General features: G+C 39.2%; 1 protein-coding gene across 1 annotated transcript; it reads right to left on the reverse strand.

Moving 5' to 3' along the window:
- Window positions 1–4,143: 4,143 nt before the first annotated feature.
- Window positions 4,144–12,854, reverse strand: LOC119721855 (coiled-coil domain-containing protein 77-like). The gene is made up of 4 exons (XM_038191797.1): window positions 12,775–12,854; window positions 11,002–11,221; window positions 7,464–7,616; window positions 4,144–6,491 (listed from the first exon to the last, which is right to left on the reverse strand). The coding sequence occupies exons 1-4, from the start codon at window positions 12,834–12,836 to the stop codon at window positions 6,345–6,347; spliced, it is 582 nt and encodes a 193-aa protein (XP_038047725.1). The 5' UTR covers window positions 12,837–12,854; the 3' UTR covers window positions 4,144–6,344.
- Between the last annotated feature and the right edge of the window lie 3,091 nt (window positions 12,855–15,945).

Below are 15,945 nucleotides of genomic sequence, written 5' to 3' on the forward strand. Positions count from 1 at the left end.
CACTTTCTTTATTAAGTGCATTTAATTAAAAGCGCATTTCCCACTGCTTATTGCTACAATTATACTCTGAATACAAAAGAACAGCTTATTTGCCAAATCTGAATCATCATCCGCTGGGGATATCAATTGTAACGTTTACAATACCAAACATCCGCTGAGGATGTCACCATATTTTGGTGTAAGTCTGCTGAGACTGTCTTGTTTGCGTTCTGAACGCATCTCGTTATATACTTCTGTCAGAAACGACTCTGACCCTAACTTTTTTGCCACGTAAACCACTAAACTTTAGTATGGTGATACTCGTGGCTTTCATATTAAACCAATGGAGTTATCTTGGCCAAGATTAGGCCAAATAATAAACTAGGCTGACCATGCATGTTTCCATAGAAGGGTTAACTTAAGGCCAATTTCACTGCCTTCGATTCTCTCCGAGTCGAGCTTCGAGTCTTCTCGCTATCTGACCGATGCCCAAATATTCTATTGAATCCCTTTTGTACTGCCAGTGCGTCCAGCGTCGGTGGAACAGTTTTGAAACTGGAGGATTTTTTTTTTTTTTTTTTTTTTTTTCTCCGAACAAGACTAGTGAACTTTGATGAGAAACAGATGTAAATACATCAGTAAAACGGGATTCTAAATACCTTTGGACTTTATACGAATCTCAAGTCAAGCCTACTAGAACTAAATCTTCTCTCTGGTTTTGAAGGAACTGGCAAACTCAATCATCGTCTTAAAGACATCTTGTATTTCTACACTTCTCCGTCTTCGCACTAGACAAAACCACTTTGCTAATCCAAATACATTCTCCGCTTAAGTTAAGCATGTGCTCTCTGACTTTCTGAAAGCAATTGTTATAAAATGGAATAAGCTGGCAAATCTCTAAACCATCGTTAAGCAAGTCATCTGTACATGACATGTATGCATAATTCTGCATTTCTCACCTTCTGAACCAACTTCTTCACCACTTCAACCCCGTTTTGAGCATTTTAGAACCAACCACTTTTGGTTTGAGCACTGTGCTCTCTATTCTATGGCTTTCTGAAGGAAACTGGAGTGTCCCAAACTGTCTTCTAAGACAACTCTCCTTGTTCTTGCAATTGCCCCTTTTTCCAGCGATTGTACTATTTTGGTACAATTTAAAGACACATATGATGGTAGGAATTGGAACAAATCGGAAAAACAAAATTTCTGTGAAACCCAGGAAAACCTGATTGGTCAAACGCTCACAAGGTGATATTTAAGAATTTCAGATCAAACTTCAACGTGAATCAATACGTTGTCAAGGAACAAAGAAATATGGGCGTATCACCAAATTTGACTGATTGATGCCAGGGCTATCTACTCCCTTTTCGGACGACATTCACCTGTTGTCACTGAATTGAAACTTACAGAGGATTAATGATAAACGGCTTTATTATGGGTTTCCAACAAATTGTATATGGCAGAACATCGATTCAATCTAGGGCCTATATTTCGTCTCAACAAGTAGAGTGTGGGTTTTCTGAAATTGACCATTTTCTGAGACTGGTTACATCTTATAACAAAGAACTAGTGTAAAAGTCCCCACAATTCACGATGGGAAAGTAAATCTCCAGAACACTCTTCGTTCGGAACCAGAAATCTCTCCGTTCTCAAAAAAATCATCTGTGAATTTCAACATCTGCAATTACATTTTTGCAAATTAAAAAGACTGTAATTTAACTTAGCTTCGTAAACTGGCTTTCTGCTTTCTGCTTTCCGATCTTCGGTCCATCTGCTATTGACAACTGTCTTGTCTTGATTGATACCGATGTAGGGGCGAGCTCTGTTGTCAGTAGCCTTGAATGTAATGTAGCTTCTTAAAATGAGATGTCGAATTGACTTTAGGAGAGCAAAACTGCCATCTCTCCCATTTGCTGATATAACGCAATGGAAGTACAGCGCCACAAAAATTGTGTGTTGTCGTTGCTGCTCGCAAGCGTGAAGTGATCTACCTTCAATCCAACCACGCACACATTCCTGTGCCACTCCCTATTCAAATTACGCGCCCTTAACCACTCTACCGTGTCTCATTTACATATCAATGATAAAGCAGATTTATTCTAATTCGTTCCGGTACTCAACCGAATAAATCAATATTTGTTGCAATAAAGTAGTCCAAGTTATTCTTTTGCTAACTGCGAAAACTGTAAACTAATGAATGTACACATGTTTTTGTGAGAATAGATTTGGTTTATTGTAACAATGTATGGTTATATTTTGTACAAATTATCCTACTTCCCATGCATGGATGCTGTGATTATGTTCAGTAATTTAGTTGTTTTAAGTCTATTTTCTTCGGTCAAGATAGAGGTTCTGAGTACAAACAATGTGCTTTTTAAAAATGAACGAGTGATTGTTTGAATTATTGTCTGGTACAGTTTATGTTGCACATTGTGACTTGCTTTTCACAGAGTGCATGTACATGTAATATATGAATTCTGTAACGTATGTACTACTAGTATGTTATGTCCAGTGGCCCTAAGAGTGAAATAACATTATGTGAGACTTGCACTTGTGCGTTTAATATCTCCATTATTTAAGTTGTCATTGAGACTCAACTAGAAAAGACTCGAGTTGAAATCGTAATCTTTTCAATGAGGGAATAAATGTGTGTGCTTGTTGGTCGATATTAAACACTGTTCAACACCGGCTTGGAGTCTGGATGATGATACTGACCGGAGCCAAAGGCAAGGGTCGTTATCAGCATCCAGACTCAACCGGTCTTAAACAAAGTGTAGAATACCGGCCAAGCACATATTTATTTCCATTCATAAATACCTCTTCGGTCAAAAAATCTAAACTTTTGGTCCAAAAGTCAAAGGAAGTTAAAACTTATAGATTTCTTACAATTTTGTTCAACAATTTTACTACACTTTTTTTCTCGAAACGCCCATCTAGCTATTTCATGTTATGTCCCTTTACATGGGTCAACTGTCGTAGGTCAACCAGCCCTAGTGTCAACATATCTAAACTCAACTTTGATTGGCTGGCCCGTGGGGTCGCATACAATTTGCATGTTCGGATATATCAGACATTCGTAGTGAGGCTCTGTAAACATGATCGTTTGATCCTCGGACTACCCAGGAGGCTAGTTTTACCACTCAACTTGAAGCAGCTGATATTTGTATAATTACGAGCTCAATGGTAGTTGCCCCAGTCTAGTCTTGGGAAGGTCTATGTACATTGTTTCAAGTTGAAGCTCATGAGATTGATCAGTTGACATTCATGACATTGAATTGTATAGATTAGGGATAGGCAATGTGGCAATATTTATGAGGTTGGTACCTAGACAGGCTTGTAGGGGCATCAAGGTCTGCATATGCAAACCGCCCCCCCCCCCCACACACACACAAAGAAATAAAATCCACATTTTTGCTGAATATTTTTGTGAAGTAATTTGGCTCATCTATTACTTTCACCACTGCCTTTAAAAGATTACCTGCAACCATGATGCTTCAACTGAATAAAAATGACATAATAGTGCCATCCAGAGACTAATGTAATCAAGCCCCCCCCCCCTTCCTTGAGTTTGTCAAACTGCAAGTCTTACCCAATTATATGTTGGTCTGGTGTCTTTACCCCCCCCCCCCCTCGTGCATACATGCCTGGTATTGGCTCAACTGTGGCTTCTATTAGTGATTTCTTGATTGGTCAAAACATTCAACACGGTGGCACTGTGTGTAACAAACTAACAGACATGTATGTTGTACATATGTGCTTATCTTCAACCAAATTTGAATTCTTATACTGATAGGTTGATACATGAAACAGGCATGCAACTCAAAATTTACAAGAAAAGGAGGAAATTCCAAACAACACAAGCCTTTGTACAGTATTTTTCAAAAATTGTAATGGCATTCATGAGAAGAAAAGAAAGAAGGAAATCAGCAGATCCAAGGAAAAATTGCATGCCTGATGGCAACAACAGTGTTATTATCCCATAATGGGCCACACTGCACCACACAACGCAAGACGCTTGCTGCACGTACGTATGTGGTAGATGAAAGCTGAAACGTGACGACAGCGTGCACGTAACTGTGCATGAAGTGTGCTGGAAGATGAATTGTTAAACCCACTCACACTCATGGAACACACAAAATAAAGCGCTTGAATGCCAATCACAAATTTGTTCTGAAAGCTTGCATAGATCCTTTTAATATTCTACATTTAATTCCAAAATCCTTCACCATAAAAATAAAGTCCTTAAAATAGCCAACTTATTTTAAAAAGTATTTCACTGCAAAAATTCCAAAAGATATTAACAGTTGCATAAAATAATCTCTCTGTTCAATCCTTACTGCCAAGCATATCAATAGGGCTCACTCAATGACGGTCATCTCTTGATTGCTTATTTTACGCAATCAAGCACGCATTGCGCAGTGTTAAAAATGTTCCAAACACACGCGCTTCTTGCTTGAAATGTGTTTGAAATACGACACAGCCGATGTGCGTTATTCAGTTGATGCTCAAAATGTTGATGCATGTGGCTGGTCTGTAGGAAATGACGTCATTTGAATGAGACCTATTGATATTGGACACCAATATAAGATTGTATGGTAGAATACATGTGACTTCATTGCATACACTACTTTGTACATCTCTCCTACATTAGAACAACATGCAGGACATGACCCCAATACATGTACTTTTTGTGCATAGTTAATTGGAATAACAAGCTTGACACAAATGTTTGGAACAACAAATGGGTATTGAAGGACAACTTGCAAACTAGATGGTGAGAAGAGGGCACTATTTACCATTCTGAAATGAACAGGACTGTTCATGTAGTCATCGAGGACAAAACGTGGACATCTGCGTTTCTGCTGTCAGAATAGCAGATTGAGTATTTTTTGAATGGTTCATTTTGTTCTGCTTTCCCGCCTTTGTGCTACCATAAATGCAGAATTTACTGTTTAATAAAATCCACTGTAGTGCTTTTATGCTACCTGAAATGCAGATTTTGCTTTTCCTCCCTTGCTGGAGGGAGAAAAAGTGGACATCTGCTTTTCTCTTGTTCAAAAATCAGATCAAACCGTTTCTGACGTTTCCATTTCCTGCTTTTGTGCTACCCAAAATGTATATTTTTGTTTTTTGCTTTTCTCATTTCTTAGAACCAGAAAAGCAAAACGAACCTTTGGTAACTACCATTTGTATTCTGCTTTTGGTTAAAAGGAAAATGAAACGGTGCTTCTGAGAAAAATAAGCACCGTTTCATTTTTCTTTGAGTGTAGGTTAACAGGGTTTTTTAGGCGTTCCCCCTTAAAGAGCTTCCACATCACAAAGTTACAAAATGAAAAATGTATTGTCGGAAAATGGCCATACTTCTGTTATCTGCTCTTCTGACAGCAGAAAAGCGATGTCCACTTTGTGTCCTCCTTGGGCCTTACCATAGTGTACCCAAAGTATCGCATTTGAGAAGTCTTTGCTGTGCGCAGTAAACCCATATGTGAGCTGCACAAGCATTACTTCAATAACATCTGAACATACTGGCATGCAATTTCAGTAGTTATTGCCTCCATTTTAAACAGATTCAATTTCAAAACATTGACTATTTTGGCAGTATACATTGCCCCCACAATATAATGGAGCCTTTTCATGTCAAGGTTCCTGTGAGATAACAAATACAACAAACTCTCTCCAGTTTTAAGTAACCAAAGTAACTGTACATGTGGGCATTGTTATGTTAGTACTGTTACTATTCTACGCAGAACAACCGGCCATTCGTACTAAAGTGACAAAGTGACATCAGTTCTCACGTAGCACATGAACAAAAAGGAGCCTTTTTCTCTAAATGTTTGAAATCGTTCACAAGAACAGCGAATACAGCAGCTGAACTATCAGCATGCTAGCATCGGTGGATTTATAGGATCTCCTCCAACTGTTTCTAATCTTAAGTTGTCAGACAAGTCAATTATTAATAACATCAGACATACATGCACTGTTCTTGTGAATATCAGATTTTTGACCCAGGGTGGCAAAAAGGTTCACTTTTTCTATTCACTTGGCACAATAAAATGTTTATGCATAGGCCTTAGTGGGAAAGACAATAGCAACGAAGTCCTATGTCCAATTTGATTGAAAGTTTGATAAGGTTTCCCTGTATTCTCAAGATGTACAGTATCCACTCAGCTATAACTTCAACAGGTAAGTTGTTATGGATATAACTTAAGATTTGGAGCAATTTTGTTTTTGCTTCAAAAAAAAAAACCCAAAAGGCACAAATATCACAAGATCCTATGCATCTTCAAACAGAGAATGAGGCTTCCCAAAGTTATAAGTCATTTGATCAAATGTGGAGACACAGTGAGGGGTGATTATGTGTATTACTAGAGATTCCTGAGGTCTGTTTCCACGCCATAGATCAGAGCCTTGAGTTGATGTAGCTCACTCTGCATCTTCTTTGATCTCTTAGCTGTCTGATGAATATTATGCAGCATGAACATATCACCATCTTCCCCAACACCCACTGTCACCTGTTCAGCATGGCAACAAAACAAGAAGGGTTTACATTACAAAGCACTGACAATGATCCAGGGCTAGGGATGTAGTTGATTCCATTCACAAGTCCACCACAAGTCCAGACACAAGTAATTCGTGAGTCCATCACAAGTCCAGGCACAAGATACACTGGATGCCTTTGTCAAAGCTCATTTGAATAGCTTGTGAGTTAAATTGGTGTTGGAGGACTTGTGGTGGACTTGCAGGGACTAGTGATGGACTCGACTACATCCCTGCAATGATGTCCTTGCAATCTTGATTTCAGTGACAACATCATTATGGACTAAGATGACATAACATCTCACTAACAGAATCTGCTTCTTGATTTAGTCAAGAGCACGTTTCATGGAATGCACCATTTTACTTTATATAATCGACATACAGATCGTTGTCATTTGATTGGTGGAACTCACATCATGTGGCATTCGTTATTGCTCCCATTCACGCCGGGGCTCAAAAAGTCCCATTCGCCTATGGGGAATGGGAAATACTATTGAACAGTTAGGATCATTCTTGTTCCATGACGCAGTTGTATGCAAATGCATGCTGGTGTGCGCGTTTAGCATTGCACGTAGCCAGCGTTGGGTTCAAACATTTTCGTGAAGGGGTGGTTTGGAAGAGAAAAATACATTTTCAACCAATTTTATATTGAAATAAAAGTTCAAATATCAAATGACAAGGATCTATGTGTCAGTTATATAAAACAAATATAAAAGTTCGACATGTTTTTGTACATGGTGGAAGTGTGGCCTTTATTTATGGAGGTAGTCCAGTAAAATGGCCACATATGGGGCTAAGCATGACCCAGCCTTTGGGGTACTTGTTCGCAGTGTCCGCACCACGATCTGCATGAACTGCACTATAGCTGACCAACATAGGAAAGTAGAAAACAGCAACGGACAAATGCAAACTAACAACATGACTGACATGAACAGACAATACTCCACCTTGTAGAGTTGCTTCTCAACATCCTTGAGTTGGTTTCTCAAGATTTGGGTATCATTCTTGAAACCTTCTATCTCCAGATTCCGTCGCTTCTCCATGGCCTCATACCGCTGGTTCATCAGGTGTAAACGCTTAGCAAGCTTTTCCGTCTTATCCTGTGGATAAATAACCACAAGAATGAATGGTACTAGAAACAGGTTTCGGCAATAGATCAGAAATGGCTTAAACTTTGCATGAGCAGTTGGTACTGTTTGAATATCAGAGTTTATTTTGTTCACTTTTCGATAGCAATCAGAACAATCCACTGAAGGGAATTTGAAGTCGGAATTCTATTTTTGATACATTTTGGTACCAACAAAATAGGATTACATAATAATCCTGTTTTAATCCTAAAATGTGATAAATAGTGATATGAAAGTATTCTACCAATACACACACACAAATATGTACTCATGCATTCAGTTTCTGTCATGAGAAAGTATAGGTCATGAAAAACTGACTGGACCTTTTTTTTTACGTTTTGCGTAATTTGTTTCGCTTCAGTGACTTCTAATATTTCAGCCTTCGAAAATGTCCTTCCGTTACCGAAAAAATACATATTTTTAATTTATTTTCAAAACTTGCAGTATGAATGCAATGAAAGTTATTGTGCAAAGCAAGTTTAGGTAGGCCTTCAATATGACATTATAACTGACACTGCTGTACGTATCGTTTTTTAATTACAATTAATTAAATCCCGTCCTTCCGTTACCAAATTGGTAACGGAAGGACGGTAACGGAAGGACAAATGTTATTTTTATCAAATGTAACGACATTTGTGCTCATGTTTGAAAAATGAAAATCACTGCAACTACATGCATGTATAATGCGCATTGAAAGGACATTCATGTGACCCACCTTCACAAAGCTGGTATGAGCAGGGCAAGGTGTTCATTACAAAGGATGGCACAGGCATATGTATAACATGTACATGTACAATGTACATGTATGACAATGTACCGGTACTCATACATGTATGGAGTTGTTGCAGAAAATCAAATCATTAAGTTGCTGCTATCACCATTCATGGACAATAGAGAAAGATACAATTTCTGTGAAGCCATTCCAGAAGCAAATTAAGTAAAAAATGAGATGGCAGAAAGTACCAGTGCTATTGGGCACTTTCATACAATTTACATGTGTAAGACATGTGAGGTGCAATTTTTGACAAATTAAGTTAACAACTTCAGGCTGGATGTTTATAAGATAATTATTGTTAATACTCTAAATCATTAAAATTTGATTTCAAACACTGAATTTAGAGTTCAATTAAAAGCAACACCTAAAACATTTTTTAAAGCACAATGATTCTGAAGCCATCAGTTCTACCTGTAGATGTTTTTAATGTACATGTAAGCTGGTCGCCCCTGCCCCCCCCCACCCTTTAGGTAAACCACTGAACCTACTGGTGTTATTATTAAAAGTTGTTGGTGAACATGTAACCAATATACTCAAGTGCTCAAATACTGTGTATTTAAAACTTTTAAGGATTAAGGTGATGGGTTTGAAGTCCATTTCTGTAGTTGTCTTGTGTTCGTGAATTATGTGTTTTTGGTTGTTTTAATTTTTCATTTGTTATCATTAATTAGCAGGCTTCTATCTTTATCTCAATAGTTTCTTGGGTATAATTATTTATGCCAGGTCTGCATATTGTTGATTTCACATTCAGTTACACATTTCAGCAATTTATTTCACTTGTATAATTAGTGTAAATTCACATTTTATTCATGCTATAATTGAGTAAACCTTTTGTCCTTCCGTTACCGTCCTTCCGCTACCAAATTATAATCCACTTAAGACATTGTAATTATATCACCGAAACACTTAAAGTCAAATGAAAGGTGGTATAGTATAGATAAAGCCGCAGGGATTCCATTTCCTACCTTTGAAATATAATTGCCCCATAAAATTCACAGAGTTTATGCAAAACGCGTGTAAGTTGGAAAACCCTCGTCCGTTTTACCGTCCTTCCGTTACCGACCTCATTAATATTCATAATTCATTAACGAGAGGTATGCATGCCCCCCAAAAGTGTGGAAATTGAAGGTAGCATTATAGCAATACCATTGTGACATTTGCTTGCTGTAACTAATAACAGTGGCTGTGATAGGCACATTTGAAATTTTGTTTAATGAGCGAAAACGTCCTTCCGTTACCGTGGAATTGCCCAAAAGCAGTAAAAAATTCTGAGCTCTCCATAGGTTTGTGCACAAAAATGGACGCACCCAGCAGTGTACATTCTGTACAGTAAGTTAAGTCTCTAGTCATTTTAAGCTACAGTCCATCATTTGCAGCTATCCAAAAAGTAACTGATGTAATTATCGTTGAAAAACATACTTGGTTGGTTGACAGTACTAAATTCTCTCTGAAATTATTCTTTCTGACATGCTGTCATTTTGAAGAAATCAACAAAAGAAGGTCTTCAGACGCATCGTTGGAAATTTCTGTTAGTAGTTCGCTTTTTTATTTGGCGAAGCACGCACAAGCGTTGACACGATGCAAACGTGCGCGCAGTTGCCTTAATTCATCGTATCAGTGCATGACACCGCGTAGCTGCAATCGGCTCAATGAGAATGTGTCTCAATTCAGGCCCAATTCAAAACATGATTCAGCAACATGTTTCAGCAACTTTTGATTTGAAATCGAGATCCGCAGGCCCGGTTCTGTGTTTTTTTTTGTCCCGTTCTGTTCACAAACTCATCTATGTTTAAAGTCACAGACCATACAGGGATGAAACTGGCCTATGGGGAAAAAATCTGAAAATAGGCCGGCCAAAATTCTGTGTCCGAAATCTGGGCTGCGCCGCAAGTACACATACGTACTATATGTACAATAAACTTCGTGTTCAATTTCTAGACATCGCCTCCTTTTTTCTTTTACATGTACATGTAGATCCAAATGAAATTTTACGATGTGAAAAATGTTCAGTGTTTCCATAAGATTAAAAAGCCCGAATTAGGGTTGGAGTTTCTGACTCGTAATTAAAGAAATTCACATCTTACTTGAGACACGGAGAAAGTCAAGGAAAAAGTCCAAGACAACAAGTCCACTAACGCATGGTAGGTGGAACTGGAAAAAGTTTGGCATTAGGCCTGCCGTCTTTTTCGTACAACAACTGCCGGTGAAATTTGTCTTCTATGCTCTCCTCGCCTTCCTCAAGATTTTGCATGGAAGAGATCGTCAGACTAAAACCACCACGTTGCAATCATTCAGTATCATTTGTACAACACTGAATAAAGTAGATCTGCCAAAGTCCAAAATGCTCCTTATGTGCGATTACCCCAATAGTTTGATTGCAGCTTTTGAGGGGGCCATTCAGTTGTGACTTTGTAACAAGATTCTTTTGTTTTGCTAACTTTTGAAAAAAAAATGATTTCTGAATGGAAAAGTTAGTTCTTTTTTTAAAGCAATTCAAACGAATTTGCTTGAAAATGATCATTATTGTATTGTATTTAACTTGAAATGATTTCTTTGTGCAGGAAGCTTCTCTATAATGCCCACCTCAATTTCCAAGTTCTGTGTTTGTCTCTCTTCCAGTGCATGATCTGAGATGACTAAGACGTCATCTTTGGAGACATCTAGTTGTTCCTTACATCGATCCAGCTCCTGTAGTAGACGGTCCTTCTCTGCCATCCAGACTCGCTCCTGAGATCGTCCTTCATACTTCAGCTCTAGATAGTCCTTAGTGCTGTCATACAACATCTGCTGTGTACGATGTAACCTATTAACAGAAGAATGTCCATGACAAGTGATGTATGATGGTTGAACAAGGTAGCTGAATAAAGGATACACATTCTACTTTTGTTTAAAGAACGGTAAGTGTCTTATTAGTCATTCATAAGATTTCATTTCATTTTGCGTCGGGGTGATGTAAATCAAATAAGGTTTTGCCCTTCACCGACATATAAACACTGTATACTCTCTGTGTTACCTCCCGAGTGAAAGTTGAAAAAAATCACTCCGGTCAAACCCATGACCCTCCTGCTTTCTAGTGCAGATGTCTTACCACTTGACCACCGAGCTAACGGGATCAGTTGGCTGGTTCGAATCTGATGTACATAGCAGCGGGTACTACATTAACTATTCATAAGATGGTAAGACATCTGCAATAGAAAGCAGGAGGTCGTGGGTTCGAGTCCCACCGGAGTGATTTTTTTCCAACTTTCACTCGGGAGGAAACACACTGAGAATACAGTGTTTATACATCGGTGATGGACAAAACCTAATTTGGTTTTATTAGTCAATTGACTCATGTAATTTCAGCAAGCACACACTGCATATGCCTCCATGTTATTTTGGCAAGATGTGTTGCCAATATACTAGTGTGGAAAGACTGTGGTTTCTAAAATAACTAAGATCAAAGTGCTTTACATTATTATTACCCCTGATCATTGGGCCAATGAAACATTGCAAATACAATCTCAGCTTCCTGTGGAATATGGATTTTTATTCACGAGAAAGTCATTTTAGTCATGTTCCCTGACAGTATTTTATAAACTATTGAATAGGATGGTGCCAGACTATTTTTGCATTCTAGCCTCACTTTCAATTTTTATTTTAAATGTGGCTTAAAAACATTAGGGTATGTTTAACAACAAATTTAAATTTTCATTAAAGCAGACTGGTATTAATTTGTAATTAATTTTATGTCACTGCTTTAATTTCTCTTTGCAAGTTCCAAATATGAAGATTTTACCTCGCTTTCAATTTAATATAGTCGACTCCTGAATAAAGCCCATACAGCTCGGTGTAGTCATTTCGACGCAAGGTAGCTAAAATCAATCACAATTGCGATCTCTGTTCTCACAGGTACCCATTTACTCCTGGGTGGGGCGAAGCAATGAGTGACAAAGTGTCTTGCCAAAGGGAACATGCACCATAACCCCAGGCTGGACTCGAACCCACAACCTGTAGAATTACCCGCAGACAACGAGTTCAATGCTCCAGACCATGAGGCCAGGGCACTCCACATATTTAGAAATGTTTTGCCAATTCATGCAACAACACAAACACCAGGTAATATAATCTATTTGAAACCCCTGCCCGTTGTCCAAACTGCACACATGTGCATTTATCTTTATTGGTACCTTCAAGGATGTAACTGGGGTCCAAGTTGCTGGAGGGCCCTAAAGGGACCTCAGTTTCTAGTAGGAGGCAGTCTTTGAGCAGAGGGGTCCATGCCCCTCATCCTCCTCCCCTATCATTAGCTATGCCACTGGGCACCTTTGTCAAGTTCATTTAAGATTATAAGGAATCAATGAAGGGAGTTCCTACTTTTCATTGAGGGAGTGAATCTTGGAGCGATCTCTCTCAATCACAGTCTGCATCTCTTCCATCCTGACCCTACGATCCTCCAGCAAGGCTTCCGTCTGCTCTCTAGATAGCTCAGCTTGTTCCTTCATCTGAGATTGTAGAGCTTCAATCTGTAGCAACAGACTCTCTGGCTCTGCCTGCTGCTGGTCTGAATCAGGATGGACAGCTTTGGGCTGGGCGCTGTTGGACTGAAATGAGGATTGGAAAATATTGATGGATGGTAACAGGATCAACCTGCTGGTACAGACTCGGACAAAAGAAACCACCATTTTGGAGATGATCTGATCAATTATCGTGATTGAAGCAACTTTACTGGGATAACGTATGTAACTAAACTCACTTCTCAGGGGAGTAACTACAGGTAATTTCATCAGCTGATCAAGGAATTATCAACACACCTACCAAAAGCTGCAACAGATATATATATTTACTATTAATACTATGAAAGTAAGTAAAGTCTGTCATTAGCCAATACATCTCCGGTTTCAAAGGCATGAAACGACCGAGGATATTTTTTTATCCCCCCTGGATAGGATGCCAGTCCATTGCAGGTTACTTCCCAGCTAATATCGGTACCTATTTATACTCCTGGGTGGAGAGAGGCAAGTGGGGGTGAAGTGGCTTGCCCAAGGACACACATATAACCGGCAACTAGATTCGGACCCCTGACCCTCTGATCATGAGTCACAAACCTTAACCATATTAATGCTTAAAAAAAATTTAAATCCCATAGACCTTATAAATAGTTAATGCGATGCCCGCTGCCATGTACCAATACATCAGATTCGAGCCAGCCAACCGATCCCATTAGCTCAGTGGTCAAGTGGTAAAACATCTGCACTAGAAAGCAGGAGGTTGTGGGTTCGAGTCCCAACCGAGTGATTTTTTCCAACTTTTACTCAGGAGGTAACACACTGAGTATTCAGTGTTTATACATCAATGAAGGGCAAAACCTGATTTGACATACATTGTATTAATACTATGATCCACTAGTTTATCTGACCACAAATACTAAAAATGGGCCTGATATGGTTGGTATGAGATCTGAGGAGTGTGGCTTTGCAATGTTTTATCAACCACCCTTTGCCTCAACCATACCGGTATGTAATCTCTACCTACCTTTTGTGTTAGCAGTAACTCTGTGTTGTGCATTCCTCCGTGTTCTGTTGTTCTGTGGTCTGCTTGGCACTTCGGCTTTTAAACCCAATATTTCACCCTCTGGAAAAAAAAAAAAACAGACATTGCTGGTCGGCCGACCAGCGTTGGAAAAATACCATTTTTTTTATTAAAATGTCAGCACACCAGGAGCCACGATTTTACAGGATGCTTTAGGCTGTCATTCCCTAAAGTTGAAAAAAATCACTCCGGTCGAACCCATGACCTCCTGCTTTCTAGTGCAGATGTCTTACCACTTGACCACCGAGCTAACGGGATCAGTTGGCTGGTTCGAATCTGATGTACATAGCAGCGGGTACTACATTAACTATTCATAAGATGGTAAGACATCTGCAATAGAAAGCAGGAGGTCGTGGGTTCGAGTCCCACCGGAGTGATTTTTTTCCAACTTTCACTCGGGAGGAAACACACTGAGAATACAGTGTTTATACATCGGTGATGGACAAAACCTAATTTGGTTTTATTAGTCAATTGACTCATGTAATTTCAGCAAGCACACTGCATATGCCTCCATGTTATTTTGGCAAGATGTGTTGCCAATATACTAGTGTGGAAAGACTGTGGTTTCTAAAATAACTAAGATCAAAGTGCTTTACATTATTATTACCCCTGATCATTGGCCAATGAAACATTGCAAATACAATCTCAGCTTCCTGTGGAATATGGATTTTTATTCACGAGGAAGTCATTTTAGTCATGTTCCCTGACAGTATTTTATAAACTATTGAATAGGATGGTGCCAGATGCCAGACTTTTTTGCATTCTAGCCTCACTTTCAATTTTTATTTTAAATGTGGCTTAAAAACATTAGGGTATGTTTAACAACAAATTTAAATTTTCATTAAAGCAGACTGGTATTAATTTGTAATTAATTTTATGTCACTGCTTTAATTTCTCTTTGCAAGTTCCAAATATGAAGATTTTACCTCGCTTTCAATTTAATATAGTCGACTCCTGAATAAAGCCCATACAGCTCGGTGTAGTCATTTCGACGCAAGGTAGCTAAAATCAATCACAATTGCGATCTCTGTTCTCACAGGTACCCATTTACTCCTGGGTGGGGCGAAGCAATGAGTGACAAAGTGTCTTGCCAAAGGGAACATGCACCATAACCCCAGGCTGGACTCGAACCCACAACCTGTAGAATTACCCGCAGACAACGAGTTCAATGCTCCAGACCATGAGGCCAGGGCACTCCACATATTTAGAAATGTTTTGCCAATTCATGCAACAACACAAACACCAGGTAATATAATCTATTTGAAACCCCTGCCCGTTGTCCAAACTGCACACATGTGCATTTATCTTTATTGGTACCTTCAAGGATGTAACTGGGGTCCAAGTTGCTGGAGGGCCCTAAAGGGACCTCAGTTTCTAGTAGGAGGCAGTCTTTGAGCAGAGGGGTCCATGCCCCTCATCCTCCTCCCCTATCATTAGCTATGCCACTGGGCACCTTTGTCAAGTTCATTTAAGATTATAAGGAATCAATGAAGGGAGTTCCTACTTTTCATTGAGGGAGTGAATCTTGGAGCGATCTCTCTCAATCACAGTCTGCATCTCTTCCATCCTGACCCTACGATCCTCCAGCAAGGCTTCCGTCCGCTCTCTAGATAGCTCAGCTTGTTCCTTCATCTGAGATTGTAGAGCTTCAATCTGTAGCAACAGACTCTCTGGCTCTGCCTGCTGCTGGTCTGAATCAGGATGGACAGCTTTGGGCTGGGCGCTGTTGGACTGAAATGAGGATTGGAAAATATTGATGGATGGTAACAGGATCAACCTGCTGGTACAGACTCGGACAAAAGAAACCACCATTTTGGAGATGATCTGATCAATTATCGTGATTGAAGCAACTTTACTGGGATAACGTATGTAACTAATCTTGGAAAGTCATGGTATGATGACTGCCAAACTCACTTCTCAGGGGAGTAACTACAGGTAATTTCATCAGCTGATCAA

Source organism: Patiria miniata, unplaced genomic scaffold (assembly GCF_015706575.1).
Source record: "Patiria miniata isolate m_02_andy unplaced genomic scaffold, ASM1570657v1 HiC_scaffold_14, whole genome shotgun sequence".
Taxonomy (NCBI): domain Eukaryota; kingdom Metazoa; phylum Echinodermata; class Asteroidea; order Valvatida; family Asterinidae; genus Patiria; species Patiria miniata.

Excerpts from the sequence above, each read along its gene's own strand:
- LOC119721855 (XM_038191797.1), bottom strand. The coding sequence starts at position 12,836 with ATGGAAGAGATGCAGACTGTGATTGAGAGAGATCGCTCCAAGATTCAC. Across the intron at positions 7,617-11,001 it reads CACAGAACTTGGAAATTGAG|GATAAGACGGAAAAGCTTGC; the intron begins GTGGGCATTATA and ends ATTTATCCACAG. Across the intron at positions 6,492-7,463 it reads TTGAGAAGCAACTCTACAAG|GTGACAGTGGGTGTTGGGGA; the intron begins GTGGAGTATTGT and ends CATGCTGAACAG.